Raw genomic sequence first — 18,887 nt, 5'->3', positions numbered from 1 at the left:
TGGCCTTGATGTTGTCTAACCTCCCATTACCCATGGCTGTGGTTTCCATCCCATCTGCTTGAAATCAGCCCCATGATTCTGCTACTCTACCGAAATGAAACATCCATACATCTTCAAGCAACTTCTTGTAAAACATTTGAAAAAACTGATAACATTCAACTTTGGTTTTTGAGTGCAGTATATAGGATGAGCAAACACATCGCTATAAACGAACCCTCTGAGTGGCGCGTCTAGGTCCAGCCAGTGCTCTGAGTGGCTCGTCTAGGTCCAGCCAGTGCGGAGCAGCAGTCTGGAGTCCCAGGGAGTATAAATAGGTGGGAAATGACAGAGCAGGAGAAGCCAGTGTTTCTGAGGCTGTTTGAAGTGGGGCGCTGCCATGGTGCTGTTCTGCCAGCCTGGAGCGCTGGGACCTCAGAGAGGAGGGGGGGCAGGGAAACACACACACACGTAGACACATACGTCTACACACACACATAGACACAAGCACACACACACATACAAATACTAGACACACACAATCAATGAGCCCCATAAAGCACACACACACACAGTTAATGCTAGTGCGAACACACACACCATTCACCAGACCTTTTCAGTCAATTCAGAACCATTAAAATCTGTGCTTCCACTCGTCCACAGGACCTTTATAATTATGTCCCGACCTGCCCGGTCCCGCCCCGGTCCCGCCCCGGTCCCGCCCGGTGCAGCATCTCAGAGCAGGCCCAGAGTACTTAAAGACCGCGCCAGCAGAGGCTTCGGACGGTGCCTCGGTGTCTCACGTCATTCAATCACTGGATTTCTATTCTGTCTTCGGTGACAGGAGCTAGCTGACGCACTGAAGGTAAGGAGGTTTTGCGGAGTTTCTGAGGTGCAGAATATAAAGTGGATATTCAGTGATTTATTCTGAAACTTGCAACAATGCAATCAATATCTAGTATATATAGTACTTACAGGTAATTATAGCCTATTATACTTAAACTATAAATAGGTCTAAACTCTTGTTGGTTATAATTAAAGGGGGAGAAAATAATCTCACACTTTAAGCTATGTCATAACGGGCATTTTAATGTAATTGAATGTAGGCCTCAATGTAGTCTCTATTCATGTAGCGGACGCTTTTATCCAGAGGGATGTCCAGGGGAGATCTGAACTCGTGATTCGTGCAGCTGTACGCCTTTACATCCTCCTACCATCTCTCTAGCATCACAGTACACGGACCTCATCCATGTAAGCATATCTTCTCTGTAGGTGTGAAAATGTCCATCGCCAACGCGGCCGCCACGGCCATGTTGTCCGACGCGCTGCTCCAAGAAGGCGCTGCCTCGGGCACCAACCGCCTGATTCACCTGGAGCTGGAGCTGCCGCTGGACAAGGTCATCAAGTTCGTCTCCGTGGGCCTGCCGCTGCTGCTCGTGTCCATGGCTTTCGCCCGCGAGATCTCCGTCGGTTAGTCGGTTTTTGTTGACTCCCCATGTTTCTTTGATCAGGATTTGTTTGACCAGTGTTTTTGTACGTAGTTGACGACATCGTGTCGTGCGGGAACTGGGCTTTATCTTCCTATATGTACTTTAAGTTACAGTTATAGGCTAGTCATAATTGGTGATATAAGGGCCTAAAAATTATGCCAAATAAATAGTACAGTTCATCACTAAACCTAGAATTGCTCACACTACAGTGGCCTAACTCCTGCCAGTGTGCTGAAGTGTAGTCTGCATTAGCGGATTCATTGAGAACCCGGCTGCGTGTTGCACAGCACTGGAGGTAGCTGCGCCAAGTCTGTCTTTGACTTCAAACTAATGATCCCCTCCCCTCCTCGCCGGCCTGCAATCAACCGCTCCAGATGCTAATTGGCAGGGGGATGATTGAGAGCGGCATTCGCCAGCGTCTCCGTTCTGTAATTACAGACAGCATCGCTCAACTCTCAGCCCTCTCTCTATTTGTGTCAAATGAGAGGATATGTTAATTAACTGGAGGGTGTCTAGTCGAGGCGGTGATACTGGGGAAGGCTTGCTGATGCATCTTGGCCTACATAAGGCTGCCTTCCCTAAGGACATGATTATTCTGCTCCTGTCTTTCTGCACCTGGCTTGAATGCTTTGCCTGCTAATAACTGAGCAGCAAGCAAACACTTGTGTTTTGGAACTATGTCTGAAGGGGATGCGGGTGTGATTCCCAACATCAGGATCACTGGTGGTTTCAGCTGCAGCACACACAGCGGGAGTAGTTACCTTAACATCGAAGATCCTTTCTCTTTCCTTCTCTCTCGTTTATACACACACGCGCACGCACAACCACACAAAGTCGTTCAATATGTAATTTAATCCTGTACAGTTGCCTGTAATAACAGCATCTATGTTCTTACAGTAAATTGGTAGTTGTACATAACTACTTCTTTGCGTCTCTGGCAGAGGGCAGAGGCTGTTTTATAAATAGTGTGTCTGAGCCGTAACTGTGGGTGGTTCGGCAGTAGAAGGGGAGTGCCCCCGTGTCTCCACCCAGCATCACAGGCCACAGAGAGGCTGGGCGTGGAAGGGACCACTGCTCATGTGGTCGAACCATGTGGATCGTGGTGGGAAAACAGCCCTGCAAAGCGCCTGTGTTAATACATGCAGCCTCACATTAGAAGGGAGTAGTAATGCTCTGTTTAAAAGCCCCGGTTTTCCCACATACCCAAATAGAAACATCTGCTTTTGAGGATGGTTTGAGTCTGAAGACTCTGTCAGGGATATGGAACTTAGGACAATGTCTGCAGGACAACTAACCTGGTCCTGTATGTTGTGTGGTGGTTGTGCTTCTCTTTCCAGGACCACAGATCACCTGTTTTCCTCCCAACAACTTCACGGTGAAGCAGGCTGTGTATGTGGACACCTACTGCTGGGACTCCCTCATGCACCACGAGTCTGACGTCAACGGAAACTTCGAGGAACGATCCTTATGGGTCCACAAAGTAACTGACACGTTTCATACCTTGTTATTACACTTATACAGTCACAAGACAACGTTTAGAAATGTTTACTAATCACTCTCCCCCCTCCCCCCTCCCTCTGCCCCCTCTCTCTCCCTCTTCCCCCTCTCTCTCCCCCCTCTCTCTCCTCTCTCTCCCTCCTCCCCCCTCCCTCTGCCCCCTCTCTCTCCCTCTTCCCCTCTCTCTCCCCCCTCTCTCTCCTCTCTCTCCCTCCTCCCCCCTCCCTCTCCCTCCTCTCTCTTCCTCTTCCCCCTCTCTCTCCCCCCCTCTCCCTCCTCCCCCCTCCCTCTCCCTCCTCTCTCTCCCTCTTCCCCGTCTCTCTCCCTCTCCCTCCTCTCTCCCCCCTCTCCCTCTCCCCCCTCTCTCTCCCTCTCCGTCCTCCTCCCTCTCTCCCCAGATGTTCCCCTACTCTCTACTGGCCATGGCCATGCTGATGTACCTGCCTGCTCTGATCTGGCGGTATCTGGCCATCCCCAGCCTGGGCTCAGACCTGCTCTTCATCATCGACGAGCTCGACAAGTCCTACAACCGCTCGGTGCGCCTGGCGCAGAATATCCTGGACATGAGACAGAACACAGAGAACCCTCTCACCTTCCAGGCTGAGCTTGAACGGTCAGACAGCCTCCACTCATGAACCCTTTAAGAACACAGGGACGGTGTCTGCGCAGCATTACAACAGTCTATCCTGATCTAACATGTGTCTGTTGGAAAAATACATGTTTGAAGTAGAGCACCTGGTTTAAGTCTGCTTCATTGAACATTTGAAAGCCCCGAAAATATATATGTATACAAAGTGTATATAAAATATACTTTCAAGTGTGTATTTCATAGGGGTAGGATGAGGGTTATATCACAGTGTTCCATCAACTTCAGTCTTGCTCTCAACCTTCCCCTTGTCTCCGCCAGGGCCAAGAGGAAGCGTTACTTTGAGTACCCCCTGCTGGAGAGATACATGCAGTGCAAGCATGGCTCCTACTTCCTGGTCAGCATGCTGTTCCTGCGTGGCTTCCTGTTGCTCATATTCCTGTCCGCTTCCTGTCTGTACCTGGTCTACTTCCACCTGTCTGCCTTCCTCCAGGATGAGTTCAGCTGCTTCGTGCGTACTGGCCTGCTCAGGGATCAGAGCTGGGTCCCAGAGCTGGTCCAGTGTAAAATGACCGGCCAGCTGGTTTTCCAGGTCATAAGCGTTGCTAATGGCGCTATCTATGTCCTGCTGGCGCCTATCGTCCTCTTCAGCCTGGTCCGTCTGTTTGTTTGGGACACAACCTTCCTGTCCGTCTACGAGGTACTTCCTGCTCTGGGCCTGATCAGCGGGCAGAAGCTGGGCTGCCCTCTCAACGACCTCAATGTGCTCCTTCTCTTCCTGAGAGCCAACGTGGCCCACCTGCGCTCCTATGGCAGGCTGAGGGCCTTGTGCTCGCTGACGCCACCGCAGGTGGGGAGGGGGAACTGCGAGGCGCGACCGGGAAATGGAATTGTGAGCCTGGAAGAAGCGGAGGAGAGGGAGGAGGCGGCGCGGGAGCTGAAGGAGGAGGTGGAGGAGGCCAGGGAGGAAGGGAAGCTGAATCTGGTGGACATCATGACCATCCTGGGCGCCGCCAGGGGAAACGCTGTGAACTGCAGCGAGGGGAGGCCGATCGTGGAGGAGAATATGACCCTCGGTACCGTAACGCTCATCTATTCTCTCAAACGCATTCTGCTAATCTGCATTTTTGTCTATATCATTTGGGATGTTCAGAAAATAATCAAGTGAGGCTTTGTTCGTAACGGCAGATGATCACGGAAGTACTCTTGTTAAGTGTTGCACAGTGTAATCAATTCTCTTTTTAAAGGCTTCCCATACTAGTTGAATATCCAGATTCATTAGACAGTGGACGAGTGGAAACAGTTTTGATATAGAACAAACTTCCAAGCTGCAAAGAATACAGGCTACAAGAGAACTTTGCAGGGGGATGAAAACATCTCTCAGTAACTGTGACAGAATGCTCTTTGAGAACTTAAATGTAGGGTTCGCCCAGTCATCTATATTTGGTTTGGACTTGGTTTGGTTTCATGTAGAACATTCTGACATGATGGCGATACACAACAAGGTTGTTATTTTAAAAGAGGCTTTTTAGAGCAACGGCCACCTCAGAAGATTGTGGTACTTCCCGCATCTAATACCCCTCCTGTCTCCTTACAGAGCCAAACCTCCTGGGCTACCATGAGTTGAAGGAGACAGCTTCACGTAGTCATTATGGCTAAATCACCCATGGACCCAACCGTCAATGTGACACCAAAATGGTGCAGGAGGAAGAGAAAGTACTTTTAGTTAAACTTGACTAAACTAGTTAGTCTTTCGTAGGAAAACTTGAGTAAACTAGTTATTTAGTAGTTAAGGGATAGTATGGTATGCAGTGTTCCAAAAAGCCTCTTTTAGCGTGAAAAACTTGGAGGTCAAAGAGGGTTTTCTTGACTTTCAGTGTCGTCCACTACAACCTCAGGTTTTCAGTTTTTATTTACAATATGAAGTATTTACTTTACTTGACTTTTTTTACACTTTTTTTTAACTACCTTGGTGATATTATTTGTGTTTTAACAACAATAAATATATCTTTCATGGCTGCAGTGTGGTTATTGTGTGACAGATGACTAAAGCTCTTCTGTATACTATACACTGTACACTCAAACAAAAACTCAAATATAGGCTACACCCAGCATGTGCTTAAAAAAATTATACCTGAATATAGCAAATTACTACACTTTACTATACAATATGTAAGGGATAAGTGCGAACAGCACCCTGACGCGACGCCTAAAGAATGTTCAACGTCTATGAAGATGTTCAACGTCTTTGGCGAACCATTTCTCTGCTGATCAACACTACGAATGGTAACAAATAAATTGTAAAAAGACACAATGTGTAAAGTAATTTTGTTGGCAAGTAGCCGTGTAATAAGCTGGATAATGTATAGAACGCCGATCATTATCGGGAAAATAAACCACTTCAGAGCGAAACTACACCCCTCCGCTTCGCGTCGGGGTGCTGTTCGCCTTGTCGGGGCTTATTTTCCCGATAAGGACTGGCGTTCTATACATTATCCCTTACTTAATATACTTATACTATGATTATTGAAAAACTCACGGCGACGATTGCTTACGTTTTGCATAAACTATTGTTGGCCAATTTGAACAACATTACCCACAATGCACTTCTTTAATCTGCTAATATCCCTGCTAATATGATTCAATTTTATTTTACATGACGTGTAAAATATAGATGTAATATTACGTAAATTCATCCCGACCACCGGGTGGCAGTAATGCACCTTTAGTTCTTGCGAAACCGACCAAAATACTCTCCTTCGTCTACCGTTACCATGCAACGAGTGAACGCTGTTTCTAACATAATGCTGTCTAGTCAGATCATCACATCATAACTCATAACCTGGGAGGATGACTACAGTACGCCAGGGAGCGAGCTCTAGCTAGTTATCCAGATTAGTTAGTATCGAAGCACGCGCTCTGGCGTGGTCGATGAGTAGCTTATAAACGTTGCATGATTAACCTAGCTAGCAAACTGGCTAACTCGCAACTACATCATCCAGTTTATTGAAGTGTTCTGACTTGCTAGCTAAAGACTCGCTTGGTTGCCAAGTCTGCACTTAAAAGCAAAACGCAAGAAACAGATATAACTAGTTACTAACTACTTCGGTAAACCATGGCAGATGGCTGGAGCACCGACACCGGAGAAGCTGTTTATCGCTCACGTGATGCCATCAAAAACCTCAAAATAAAGTTAGTAATGACGGTAGTTACCTAGCTAGCTAACGTTAGCTAACTGGTTTAATACCATTTTACCGTGATTACTACTCAGCAAGTCACGTAAAACATGCCTAAGCAGAAATGTAAAACCGAAATGTTGTCTCTTGATTTCCCTGCTGCAGTACTAGTAGTTCATGGCTGTTAAAATGTAAGACGTGTGTGATGTGAAAACCTGTGACTCCGGGGTGACGGCATACATTTAATTATGCATGATCGAAGGATTCTGCTCATTCAGCCCCGCTAGCTAGCTAGCCGTGTTGTGTTAGTGTAATGAGGGTTTTCGTTTCAGGGTCCGTATCGAGAAGGTGACTTCCACAGCAGCGCTGTCACAACACCTTCATCAGCAAGTGTTGCATCAACAGGAGAGCGGTGTCATCGAACTAGACACCTTCACGCAAGCTCGATCAGGTCTTTACTCTGTCTTTACTTTACTACTGTTTTAGGTTTTACAAACAATAACTTGCCACATAAAGCGTTTTTTTTTGTATCGTTGACTGTTGAGTAAGCAGTACACTTTAAACACTTGTATGATAACTGTCTCGGATACGCTATTATGTCGATTGATGTCGATGATTCATTTCAGTTGGCGATGATGAGGAGGAGCTGGTCGTTAGTTGGCAGGAAAAACTTTTCAGTCAGGTAGTTCAGTTCAGATTTTATGCCATTGAATCATCTACTTTTACGGTAAATAAGTGAACAGTGGTTCATGTTTGTGTGCTTGTGTGCAGTATGAGGTGGACTTGTTTCAGAGTGAGTCAGTGTGCCAGACTCCTCTCGAGAGGCAGTACCGGACTGAGATCTTGGCCTTGGAGGGGAGAGCAAAACGCAATCTCAGGATCTTCACTTACACCGATTTCGACCGATACACCATTTGGGAAGGGGTATGCTACACGCACACTCTCTGCCTCTCGTTTCAGCCACTCAGCCATCAGCTCTGTGAGTCACATGGTTCAGAGTACAGAGGCACTCGGTGGTAGAGCGTTTGGCTGCAGATCGAGATCACAGGTTCAGATCCCACCCTGCCTCTTTGGATAAAAGCATCTGCCGGAAATTAATACCTTACTTATTGTCATACATTATCACATGATACGCTAGGCTGATTCTCAAGCAGTGAACTGTAGCGATTGCATTGTTTTACTGCTGTGAGGATGTGCATCACAGTAAAGCTGTTCTTCGGCTCCTGGCTGTAGCACTCTCAGAGCGTGGTGAAGACAGCCGGCTCCAAACCCACCTTCCTGGCAGAGAGGATGGCTAACGTGAGGCACAGGCGGCAGGACAGACGGCCGGTGTAGGTCCCAAACACACACCCCAGGTCCCAAACACACACCCCAGGTCCCAAACACACACCCCAGGTCCCAAACACACCCCAGGTCCCAAACACACACCCCAGGTCCCAAACACACACCCCAGGTCCCAAACACACACCCCAGGTCCCAAACACACACCCCAGGTCCCAAACACACCCCAGGTCCCAAACACACACCCCAGGTCCCAAACACACACCCCAGGTCCCAAACACACCCCAGGTCCCAAACACACCCCAGGTCCCAAACACACCCCAGGTCCCAAACACACACCCTCCAGGGGTCTGGCTGGTGATGGCAGCATCTTTGAAGCCACTCTGTGTTGTTGCCTGTGAAAAATATACCAAATACAATGTGACTTTATCACTGTCTTCCATGTTGCTGGTGTGTGTGGCCGTGTGTGTGTGTGCGTGCGTAGAGACAGCAGCATCTCCAAGTCTAAGATGATCACCTGGGAGCCCTCAGAGGAGTTTGTGAAGACCAGCCACGTGGTCAACACTCCCGTCCAGACCATGCACATCATGGCTGACCTGGGCCCCCCCGGAAAGTATGTCTGCTGTCACCAAACTGTTACCTGACGGGGTGTTCGTTTAGAAGATGCTTACATCCTAGAGGCCTGCAAATAGAACTTACAGCTGAAGACCAAGGATCAGAGGAGACACATTCTAACAGGATTTTGTCGGTCAGAGTCGAGGAATAGTCTGTATTTACTAGACACAGCGCAAAGTAACCGTCTACAGACTGGTGCTGAGTGTGTGTGTGTGTGTGTGCTCCTCAGACTAGAGTCAGAATGTCTGCTGTGCACCATCAGAGCAGACAGTAATGGAGTGGTCACTATCAAACCAGACTTCAACAAAGGCAAAGAACCCTACAGGTGGGTGTAATTGTAAACCTTACAATTACTGTTCCATCTAGAGCATGACTGAAGGAAGACTGGTGGAACATGGTTCCTCCTTGCTCTGTGTGTTCTCCAGGGTGGAGGCGGGGGAGGAGAGGAGGGAGGTGTGGCGCTTGACACTGGAGAACGTATCGTCAGACATCAACAAAGAGGAGAAGGAGAGGGAGCAGCGCATGTATACAGACGTGAGCCATGGGCCCTCCTTTGCAAGCTCCTCCTCTCCCCCTCCTTTAGCACCTCCTCCTCTCCCCCTCCTCTCCCCCTCCTACAGCACCTCCTCCTCTCCCCCTCCTACAGCACCTCCTCCTCTCCCCCTCCTTTAGCACCTCCTCCTCTCCCCCTCCTGTCCCCCTCCTACAGCACCTCCTCCTCTCCCCCTCCTGTCCCCCTCCTACAGCACCTCCTCCTCTCCCCCTCCTACAGCACCTCCTCCTCTCCCCCTCCTTTAGCACCTCCTCCTGTCCCCCTCCTGTCCCCCTCCTACAGCACCTCCTCCTCTCCCCCTCCTGTCCCCCTCCTACAGCACAGTTACAGAATATGATGTATGTTGTGTGAGGGGAATTTTCAAAGAATGACAGTCCGACACATTTAATGGTTTCCAGACTCTATTTGTTTATCTGTCGGGCTTGAAACTCATCTTTCTTCTTTCCCTCCATAGTTGTACACGCGACACCGAGATTACCTCAACAGCCTCGTGGGCCAAGACTTTGAAATGGTACTTCCTTGTTCTTTCAAAATAAGAGTACTAGTAGTATCACAATTGTTCTATATCATAGTTTTCTCAACTGAAGTTAGTCAAACAAGTAGTGGTGCTCCTTCTTGCTTTAGTGCTTAAGTCAACTTTATAACCTTGCTATTTATACTTGGAAGTAAGATAAAGAACTTCAACTCTTATGATGAAGTAAATTTACATTTAGTCATTTAGCAGACGCTCTTATCCAGAGCGACTTACAGTAAGTACAGGGACATTCCCCCCGAGGCAAGTAGGGTGAAGTGCCTTGCCCAAGGACACAACGTCATTTAACACAGACGGGAATCGAACCTGCAGCCTTCCGCTTACTAGCCCGATTCCCTAACCGCTCAGCCATCTGACTCTCTAAATGGTACTTTCCAGCCTCCCCCTGGTCTCCTACGGCTGCTAGTAAATGGAGAGATAGGTGAGATAAGAAGGCTACATTCAAATCTTCTGTTAAGATTCGCATCAAATTATACAGACAACTAATAATATGCATAATGAGATGAATCCCATCATTCCCCCAGTCTCAGCCCAAGGCTTTGAATACGATGACCTCTACATCCACTACTTTATAGAGCTTCCCAACAGTAAGTCCCTCCATGAGAACAGGATCAAATCCCAAACCCTTAATGTGACATTACAAACAAGCACTACTTCATGTGTAACAAGTGTTAAGTTGTTCCTTCCAAAAAGCTACATCCAACATGAGATCAGTGGGTCGTGTTGTGATAGCTGAGTGTGTCCTGTGGTTTCAGACTGGTCCAGTCTGCCTCAGCAGTCTCTGTCAGGGGTGACCCAGACATGCCGCACCCGCACTGTGGGGAAGGTAGGTGCTCCTCGCCCACCTCAACACCACCTCAACACCACCTCAACACCACCTCAACACTACCTCAACACCACCTCAACACTACCTCCTCACCCACCTCAACACCACCTCAACACCCCACCTCAACACCACCTCAACACCACCTAAACACCACCTCAACACCACCTCAACACCACCTAAACACCACTTCAACACCACCTCAACACCACCTCCTCACCCCACCTCAACACCACCTCAACACCACCTAAACACCACCTCAACACCACCTCAACACCACCTCAACACCACCTCAACACCACCTCCTCACCCCACCTCAACACCACCTCAACACCACCTCAACACCACCTAAACACCACTTCAACACCACCTCAACACCACCTCAACACCCCACCTAAACACCACCTCAACACCACCTCCTCACCCCACCTCAACACCACCTCAACACCACCTCAACACCACCTCAACACCACCTAAACACCCCACCTCAACACCACCTCAACACCACCTCAACACCACCTCAACTCCACCTCAACACTACCTCCTCACCCCACCTCAACATCACCTCAACACCACCTCCTCACCCCACCTCAACACCACCTAAACACCCCACCTCAACACCACCTCAACACCACCTCAACACCACTTCAACACCACCTAAACATCACCTCAACACTACCTCCTCACCCCACCTCAACATCACCTCAACACCACCTCCTCACCCCACCTCAACACCACCTAAACACCCCACCTCAACACCACCTCAACACCACCTCAACACCACCTCCTCACCCCATGTCGTGCTCCATTCTTGGGTCCCTGCAGGACGATGTGGCGTACTTCAGCTTCCCCTTCAGCTTCGAGGCGTTCTACAGGAAGGAGGATGAGAGCGAGGGTTAGCACACCACACCAGCTGCACAGACACTGCATGGGTTGTGTGACACTAACTGACCCTTCACACTACTGGATATGACAGTAACTGACTGTTCACACTACTGGATATTACAGTAACTGACTGTCCACACTACTGGATATGACAGTAACTGACTGTTCACACTACTGGATATGACAGTAACTGACTGTTCACACTACTGGATATGACAGTAACTGACTGTTCACACTACTGGATATGACAGCATGTTTGATGATTGTAACTTATTCGTCGTTGTTGTCTGTGGCGTTGTGTTTTCGTAGAATCTCTTCCACAGTGGCCAGTGCTGTACTTCAAGGTCTTGTCTCTAGACTTCTGGCAGCGCTACAGAACTGAGGGCTATGGATACCTAGTGGTCCCTGCTACCCCAGGTAGAAGTCACACTCACAAGTGTTCATTACTGTTAGATGAACCATAGTTGTGTAGTATTTATTATTGTTACAATAGTAGTTTGTTCAGGGTCAGGTGACGGGTGTGTTCAGGGTCAGGTGACTGTGTGTTCAGGGTCAGGTGACTGTGTGTTCAGGGTCAGGTGACTGTGTGTTCAGGGTCAGGTGACTGTGTTCAGGGTCAGGTGACTGTGTCTGGGCTCCACACAGGAAAGCACACCATGTCGTGTCCCAGCTGGCGGCCCTTGCAGACGGGGACAGTGTCGGAGCTGAGGAGGTTCTTCATCGGGGGTTCTCCAGAGCTGGAGGACGGCAGCTACGTCAGGGTGCCAGGCACCTTCAAGGTGGGACGCCAGCAGAGAGCCATCAGGATCAGTAATGTTTTGTTTATGAATTGAAGGGAGATACAGACTGTTTCTCAATTCTGACCACGGGAATATCGTTTGAACTGCATTTGTATTTGTACAAATGGAAATTTCATCTAAAAACATGTAAAAGATGTAAACTCCTTCCCCTGTATCAGCTGATGTGAAGGGGTGTGTAGGCACGTAGCAAAGGAAGAGAAATGGAATCCCAACTGATGAGGTGTTGAAATATAGTGTTTTTGCAACTGTGCTCTTCTCTCTTCCTGCAGGGGGAGAGACTGAGCCGGTTTGGGTTTCGTACCAAGACGACAGGCAGCGTCACCTTCACCCTGCACTGCCTGCAACATGCCAGGTCAGTCAGTGTCACCTCCACCCTGCACTGCCTGCAACATGCCAGGTCAGTCAGTGTCACCTCCACCCTGCACTGCCTGCAACATGCCAGGTCAGTCAGTGTCACCTCCACCCTGCACTGCCTGCAACATGCCAGGTCAGTCAGTGTCACCTCCACCCTGCACTGCCTGCAACATGCCAGGTCAGTCAGTGTCACCTCCACCCTGCACTGCCTGCAACATGCCAGGTCAGTCAGTGTCACCTCCACCCTGCACTGCCTGCAACATGCCAGGTCAGTCAGTGTCACCTCCACCCTGCACTGCCTGCAACATGCCAGGTCAGTCAGTGTCACCTCCACCCTGCACTGCCTGCAACATGCCAGGTCAGTCAGTGTCACCACCACCCTGCACTGCCTGCAACATGCCAGGTCAGTCAGTGTCACCTCCACCCTGCACTGCCTGCAACATGCCAGGTCAGTCAGTGTCACCTCCACCCTGCACTGCCTGCAACATGCCAGGTCAGTCAGTGTCACCTCCACCCTGCACTGCCTGCAACATGCCAGGTCAGTCAGTGTCACCTCCACCCTGCACTGCCTGCAACATGCCAGGTCTGCAGGCTCTTAGGCCTCTCACTCGGGCACTCACAGGCACTGCAGGTGGGGTACGGAGAGAAAGTGGAAAGTCGAAGAAACATTAGAGTAAATAGTGAAAATAGGGGTACGAATACTTGTTTATACAATATGAATACTGGTATGAGGGGTGCTTGGATTCAGAAGAGGGTACTGAAGCCAAAACAGTTTGAGAACCGCTAGTGAGGAGATGCCTCATGGTGGCTGTTTGTTCTTCAGGGCCTTTGTGGACGCCAGCATGCTGAAGAGGAGAAGACAGAGCGTCCTGGACCAGCTAGGAGGCTTCAGCCAGCAGGGAGCCGTGTACAATGTCCTGGGTGAGGAAGACTGGTGCAGTGGTCTGGTCCTCAGGGCCCACTGTCTTGTATGTTCTCGATGTCTCCCTGCTCCAATACGCCTGGTCTAAATGAATGGGGTTGCTATCAGGCTTCTGCATAGCTTGATATAGACCCATTCATTTGAATCAGGTGTGTCCATCCCTCTCACTCTTTCTCTCCATCCCTCTCTCCATCCTTCTCTCTCTCTCTCTCTCTCTCTCTCTCTCTCTCTCTCTCTCTCTCTCTCTCTCTCTCTCTCTCTCTCTCTCCATCCCTCTCTCTATCCCTCTGTCTCTCTCTCTCTCTCCATCCCTCTCTCTATCCCTGTCTCGCTCGCAGAGGCTTTCCAGAAGGCGAGGAAGCGGATGAATGAGGCGAGAGAGAGCCTTCCTAAAGACCTGATCACCACTTCAGGCCCGATCAACTCTGAATCCTCCGCCTAGGCCTTCCTCAGGGTCACCAGGCTCCAATGTTCATGATTTATAGCAATATTTCAGTCATGTCAACAGTATTTATTCAAATGTATATATTTTGACAGGTAAAGACTGCTATTAACTGCAATTTGATACCATATTTGTATGACCATATAAAATAACGCTTGGACAATTTTTATGTATGTTAGTGTGTATTTTGCAGAATTGTAAATGTATTCTATGAATGTACTGTTGAATACATCATTTAGTCTGTTCCAAATATTACTTTTTCGGTCAATTCTTTCTGAAAGGTTGAAGAACAAATCTAAACGTTTGGAAAACTAGAAACTTTTTGTGTAGTTACGAAAATGTTTGAAATGTTTTCTAAAAATACTTCAGAAAAAAACGTTTTGAGAATTAGGAATAAAAACATTTATGAATTCGCGACACAGGTGACCACGTCCGCGCGTGCCCAATCAAGTGAGAGAGCGAGCGACTAATTAGAGAGGAGAAACGTTCAGCTCCCAACAGCTGCCGTTATAACAGGTGTTCAGTGAGCAGGAAGAGGCTAAACGAGCTAACGATAGCAGCCTTATTGTCTGTTGCCCTCCCGCCACACCGTATCCAACTTCAGCCCTGGTGCTCACGGTGAACCAGCTACAGCGTGGGAAGTGAGTCTTAAGGCGACACCGACAGACACAGCCCACCGCAAACCAGCCGCTCCGACCCCCGCCTCAGCGGCCAGCAGCAGCAGCAGCAGCAGCAGCAGCATCATCATCATCATCACATAGCGAGACCTGCAAATCAAGTAAGACTGCGATCTTTAGTGAAGACCCTGTGTTGACACTTCAGACACTGTGCAGACACTTCAGATAAGGAGATGGACTGGGAGGCAGGGTTCTGGACTAGGTGACGTTGTCTATCAGTCTCTTCCTCCCTCTTTCAAACTATACTTCTCAAGGACCCTCGTTCGGCAGTTGTTAAGGTTGATAGCTCTGGCTAGTTTGGAATAAGATCAGATGTGTTGTGTGATACATGATGATGGGATAGTTAATATACATTATAACGAATTATTAAACAAATTCTAAGATAGGCTTGTTGTTGTAATTGTATTACTAAATCACATGTATAGGCTATATCCAGATTTGATTCTACTAAATAATATAACATCCAACCTTTATTTCAGTAGGATTAAATCGGCCTTCCACACGCGTTCCAGTTACAAGGACCCACTTGTAACAGTAGAGGTCGCCATTGTTTAAGATGTCGTCTGATGGTAGTGTTCATAAAAGCCTCCGGAGTTCTAGATAAGTTGTACAGTATAGATACGTTGTGAATGGACTACGACCAATTTTCTTTTACTAATGTTTTGTAAAAATTTGATTTATGTGCTTTTCTACTCAAACTGGATCCCTCGAGCGCTACATTGTGACTGTGTCAACCCCAGAGAAGAGAGACACCTGTGGTGTGTGTGTGTGTGTGTGTGTGTGGGGGGTGTGTGTGTGTGTGTGTGTGTGTGTGTGTGTGTGTGTGTGTGTGTGTGTGTGTGTGTGGGTGTGAGACAACCTGGAGGTCAAGGTTAGCTCCAAACTCAACCCCCATTTAATTAACCCTCTTCAGACACCCAGCTGGCATCTGCTCCACACGCACGCACACACACGCACACGCACACACACACAGCAGCTGGACAACCACTGTTCTCCACTACAACCCCTCAAGTTGTCTCTCCAATCGTTCTGTTGTCTTGGGCAGATCACCCCCCCTCCACACATCACCCTCCTTACCATCACCCCCCCCTCCACACATCACCCTCCTTACCATCACCCCCCCTCCACACATCACCCTCCTTACCATCACATCACCTCCACACATCACCCTCCTTACCATCACATCACCTCCACACATCACCCTCCTTACCATCACATCACCTCCACACATCACCCTCCTTACCATCACATCACCTCCACACATCACCCTCCTTACCATCACATCACCTCCACACATCACCCTCCTTACCATCACATCACCTCCACACATCACCCTCCTTACCATCACATCACCTCCACACATCACCCTCCTTACCATCACATCACCTCCACACATCACCATCCTTACCATCACATCACCTCCACACATCACCCTCCTTACCATCACATCACCTCCACACATCACCCTCCTTACCATCACATCACCTCCACACATCACCCTCCTTACCATCACATCACCTCCACACATCACCCTCCTTACCATCACATCACCTCCACACATCACCATCCTTACCATCACATCACCTCCACACATCACCCTCCTTACCATCACCCCCCCCTCCACACATCACCCTCCTTACCATCACCCCCCCTCCACACATCACCCTCCTTACCATCACCCCCCCTCCACACATCACCCTCCTTACCATCACATCACCTCCACACATCACCCTCCTTACCATCACCCCCCCTCCACACATCACCCTCCTTACCATCACATCACCTCCACACATCACCCTCCTTACCATCACATCACCTCCACACATCACCATCCTTACCATCACATCACCTCCACACATCACCCTCCTTACCATCACATCACCTCCACACATCACCCTCCTTACCATCACCCCCCCCTCCACACATCACCCTCCTTACCATCACCCCCCCTCCACACATCACCCTCCTTACCATCACCCCCCCTCCACACATCACCCTCCTTACCATCACATCACCTCCACACATCACCCTCCTTACCATCACCCCCCCTCCACACATCACCCTCCTTACCATCACATCACCTCCACACATCACCCTCCTTACCATCACATCACCTCCACACATCACCCTCCTTACCATCACATCACCTCCACACATCACCCTCCTTACCATCACATCACCTCCACACATCACCCTCCTTACCATCACATCACCTCCACACATCACCCTCCTTACCATCACATCACCTCCACACATCACCCTCCTTACCATCACATCACCTCCACACATCACCCTCCTTACCATCACCCCCCCTCCACACATCACCCTCCTTACCATCAGCCCCCCCCTCCACACATCACCCTCCTTACCATCACCCCCCCCTCCACACATCACCCTCCTTACCATCACCCCCCCTCCACACATCACCCTCCTTACCATCACCCCCCCCTCTACACATCACCCTCCTTACCATCACCCCCCCCTCCACACATCACCCTCCTTACCATCACCCCCCCCTCTACACATCACCCTCCTTACCATCACCCCCCCCTCCACACATCACCCTCCTTACCATCACCCCCCCTCCACACATCACCCTCCTTACCATCACCCCCCCCTCTACACATCACCCTCCTTACCATCAGCCCCCCCCTCCACACATCACCCTCCTTACCATCAGCCCCCCCCTCCACACATCACCCTCCTTACCATCAGCCCCCCCCTCCACACATCACCCTCCTTACCATCAGCCCCCCCCTCCACACATCACCCCCCTTACCATCACCCCCCCCTCCACACATCACCCTCCTTACCATCAGCCCCCCCCCCTCCTCAACAGTTACTGGGCAACGACCAACAGAACCCCCCCCCCCCCCCCCCATTAGAACGCAATGGAATCCCTAACATGCTCCCCCCCTCTCATCAGTGGGGCAGTGCTGGCATCACATGTCTTCTAACCCCCCCCCCCCCCCTATCGAGCCCGAGTCCCACTAACACTCACACTGATCGTCTGTGTGTGTCTGAGGGAACATCATGTAAAGGCTTATTGCAGACAGCCTTTGACTGGGAAAGCCAGCCTGGGTAAACACCGCTATCTGGGCTGCTGACGGAGGCTGGTCTGGGGTGATAAAGGCGCTATGTTGGGAGAGATAACAGCTTTTTGCAGAAACATGTGTTCAAGAGGGGGGGGGGGGGGGTGGACGGGGGGGTGGGTGTTGGGGGAAGCGCTGGCTTGCGTGTCGTCGTGCTGGGTGTCGGCCCATGTGTGTGTAGAGCGTGTGCATACAGTGTGTGTTTGCTTGTGGGTGACAGGAGACGCAGTTTGCGCCCGCCGCCTCGCTGTTTACAAGTGAGTGTGGTTATGTGTGTGTCACACTTAGTGTCGCTGTCACACTCTCAGTGACAACTCGGACCTGCCCCCCCCCCTCCACCCCCTCCCCAGTCTGACCTTCTCCAGCTCATGAGCACCCTAACCTTCCAACATGCTGCATCACACGACCCTGGGAGGAACACAATCCTATTTTAGACATGACAACACAACAACACATACACACACACACAACCAGACACACACCTCAGCCCCCAGTATCCTAAAGGCCTTGTCTCTGTCTTGTACTCCACCGTGGTAGTGAGAGATGTGGGGAGGGGGGGATGTAAGTGGAGTTGTATGTCTGCCAATGTGTAGGGATTAGTGTTGGGGGTGGCGCTCTGCCAGGGCATGGCATCACCCTGTTGCTCCACAACACCGGTGCTGTGTGTGAACCCGCCCCCCTGACAGATCCTGCTCCATGTCTTTATCCGGGAGAGGAGAGGTGCTGTGTGTGAACCCGCCCCCCTGACAGATCCTGCTCCATGTCTTTATCTGGGAGAGGAGAGGTGCTAACTGGCAGCAGGCTGGAGCCACGCAGCGGGCTGCCTCTCTGCCGTTTGTCTCCAAGGTCACCTATTTTGTCCGGGTGCCAGCAAGCTACTTCAGACATCTCGTGGGTAAAGTTATCACATGGATTTAACAGAGGGGATGCTGGTCACATGGGGGGGGGGGGGGGGGTAGCGGGGAGCAACAGTGTACAGGGGCTATGGAGTTCCTGACAAGTTGGGTCATAGGACAGATTTTGTCATAATATCCACAAGAATCCTCCCATCACACTGTAATGCCTGGCTTCCTGACAGTGCAGAATGAGCAGTCAGGGAGACAGGGCTGCACTAGGCAGAATGCCTGGCTCGCTACACTAAGACCTGTCTAAAGGTCTTCACCGCACCATGACACCAAGCCTGCTG

General features: G+C 49.9%; 2 protein-coding genes across 3 annotated transcripts; both read left to right on the top strand.

Moving 5' to 3' along the window:
* The first annotated feature begins 764 nt into the window (after positions 1 to 764).
* LOC146246416 (pannexin-3-like) lies at positions 765 to 5,512 on the top strand. Of its 2 annotated transcripts, XM_084683812.1 has the most exons (6): positions 765 to 841; positions 1,249 to 1,446; positions 2,804 to 2,946; positions 3,362 to 3,576; positions 3,871 to 4,625; positions 5,147 to 5,512. In XM_084683812.1, the coding sequence occupies exons 2-6, from the start codon at positions 1,257 to 1,259 to the stop codon at positions 5,206 to 5,208; spliced, it is 1,365 nt and encodes a 454-aa protein (XP_084539938.1). In that variant the 5' UTR covers positions 765 to 841; positions 1,249 to 1,256; the 3' UTR covers positions 5,209 to 5,512. The 2 variants fall into 2 exon arrangements, with proteins under 2 accessions (XP_084539938.1, XP_084539936.1); XM_084683810.1 differs by having other exon boundaries at positions 3,871 to 5,512.
* A 756-nt stretch (positions 5,513 to 6,268) lies between these two features.
* mks1 (MKS transition zone complex subunit 1) lies at positions 6,269 to 14,182 on the top strand. Its single transcript, XM_084684282.1, has 18 exons — positions 6,269 to 6,741; positions 7,058 to 7,176; positions 7,352 to 7,407; positions 7,497 to 7,649; positions 7,959 to 8,056; positions 8,491 to 8,619; positions 8,851 to 8,946; positions 9,047 to 9,155; positions 9,629 to 9,685; positions 10,085 to 10,127; positions 10,231 to 10,293; positions 10,462 to 10,532; positions 11,355 to 11,424; positions 11,724 to 11,831; positions 12,060 to 12,193; positions 12,484 to 12,566; positions 13,392 to 13,489; positions 13,829 to 14,182. Exons 1-18 carry the CDS (start codon positions 6,665 to 6,667, stop codon positions 13,930 to 13,932), a joined length of 1,668 nt encoding a protein of 555 aa, XP_084540408.1. The 5' UTR covers positions 6,269 to 6,664; the 3' UTR covers positions 13,933 to 14,182.
* The last annotated feature ends 4,705 nt before the right edge of the window (positions 14,183 to 18,887 follow it).

Source organism: Hypomesus nipponensis, chromosome 20 (assembly GCF_054491055.1).
Source record: "Hypomesus nipponensis isolate SF chromosome 20, ASM5449105v1, whole genome shotgun sequence".
NCBI classification, from domain to species: Eukaryota; Metazoa; Chordata; class Actinopteri; order Osmeriformes; family Osmeridae; genus Hypomesus; species Hypomesus nipponensis.
The sequence above is the reverse complement of the archived record's forward strand: the minus strand, read 5'-3'. Positions and strand labels throughout refer to the sequence as shown.

What these genes read in the sequence shown, in the direction of transcription:
- LOC146246416 (XM_084683810.1), top strand. Translation starts at nt 1,257, where the DNA reads ATGTCCATCGCCAACGCGGCCGCCACGGCCATGTTGTCCGACGCGCTG. An exon ending in CGCCCGCGAGATCTCCGTCG is followed by an intron (nt 1,447 to 2,803) that starts GTTAGTCGGTTT and finishes TTCTCTTTCCAG; the next exon opens with GACCACAGATCACCTGTTTT. An exon ending in TTCCAGGCTGAGCTTGAACG is followed by an intron (nt 3,577 to 3,870) that starts GTCAGACAGCCT and finishes TGTCTCCGCCAG; the next exon opens with GGCCAAGAGGAAGCGTTACT.
- mks1 (XM_084684282.1), top strand. Translation starts at nt 6,665, where the DNA reads ATGGCAGATGGCTGGAGCACCGACACCGGAGAAGCTGTTTATCGCTCA. An exon ending in CTTCACGCAAGCTCGATCAG is followed by an intron (nt 7,177 to 7,351) that starts GTCTTTACTCTG and finishes GATTCATTTCAG; the next exon opens with TTGGCGATGATGAGGAGGAG. An exon ending in CGGCAGGACAGACGGCCGGT is followed by an intron (nt 8,057 to 8,490) that starts GTAGGTCCCAAA and finishes GTGCGTGCGTAG; the next exon opens with AGACAGCAGCATCTCCAAGT.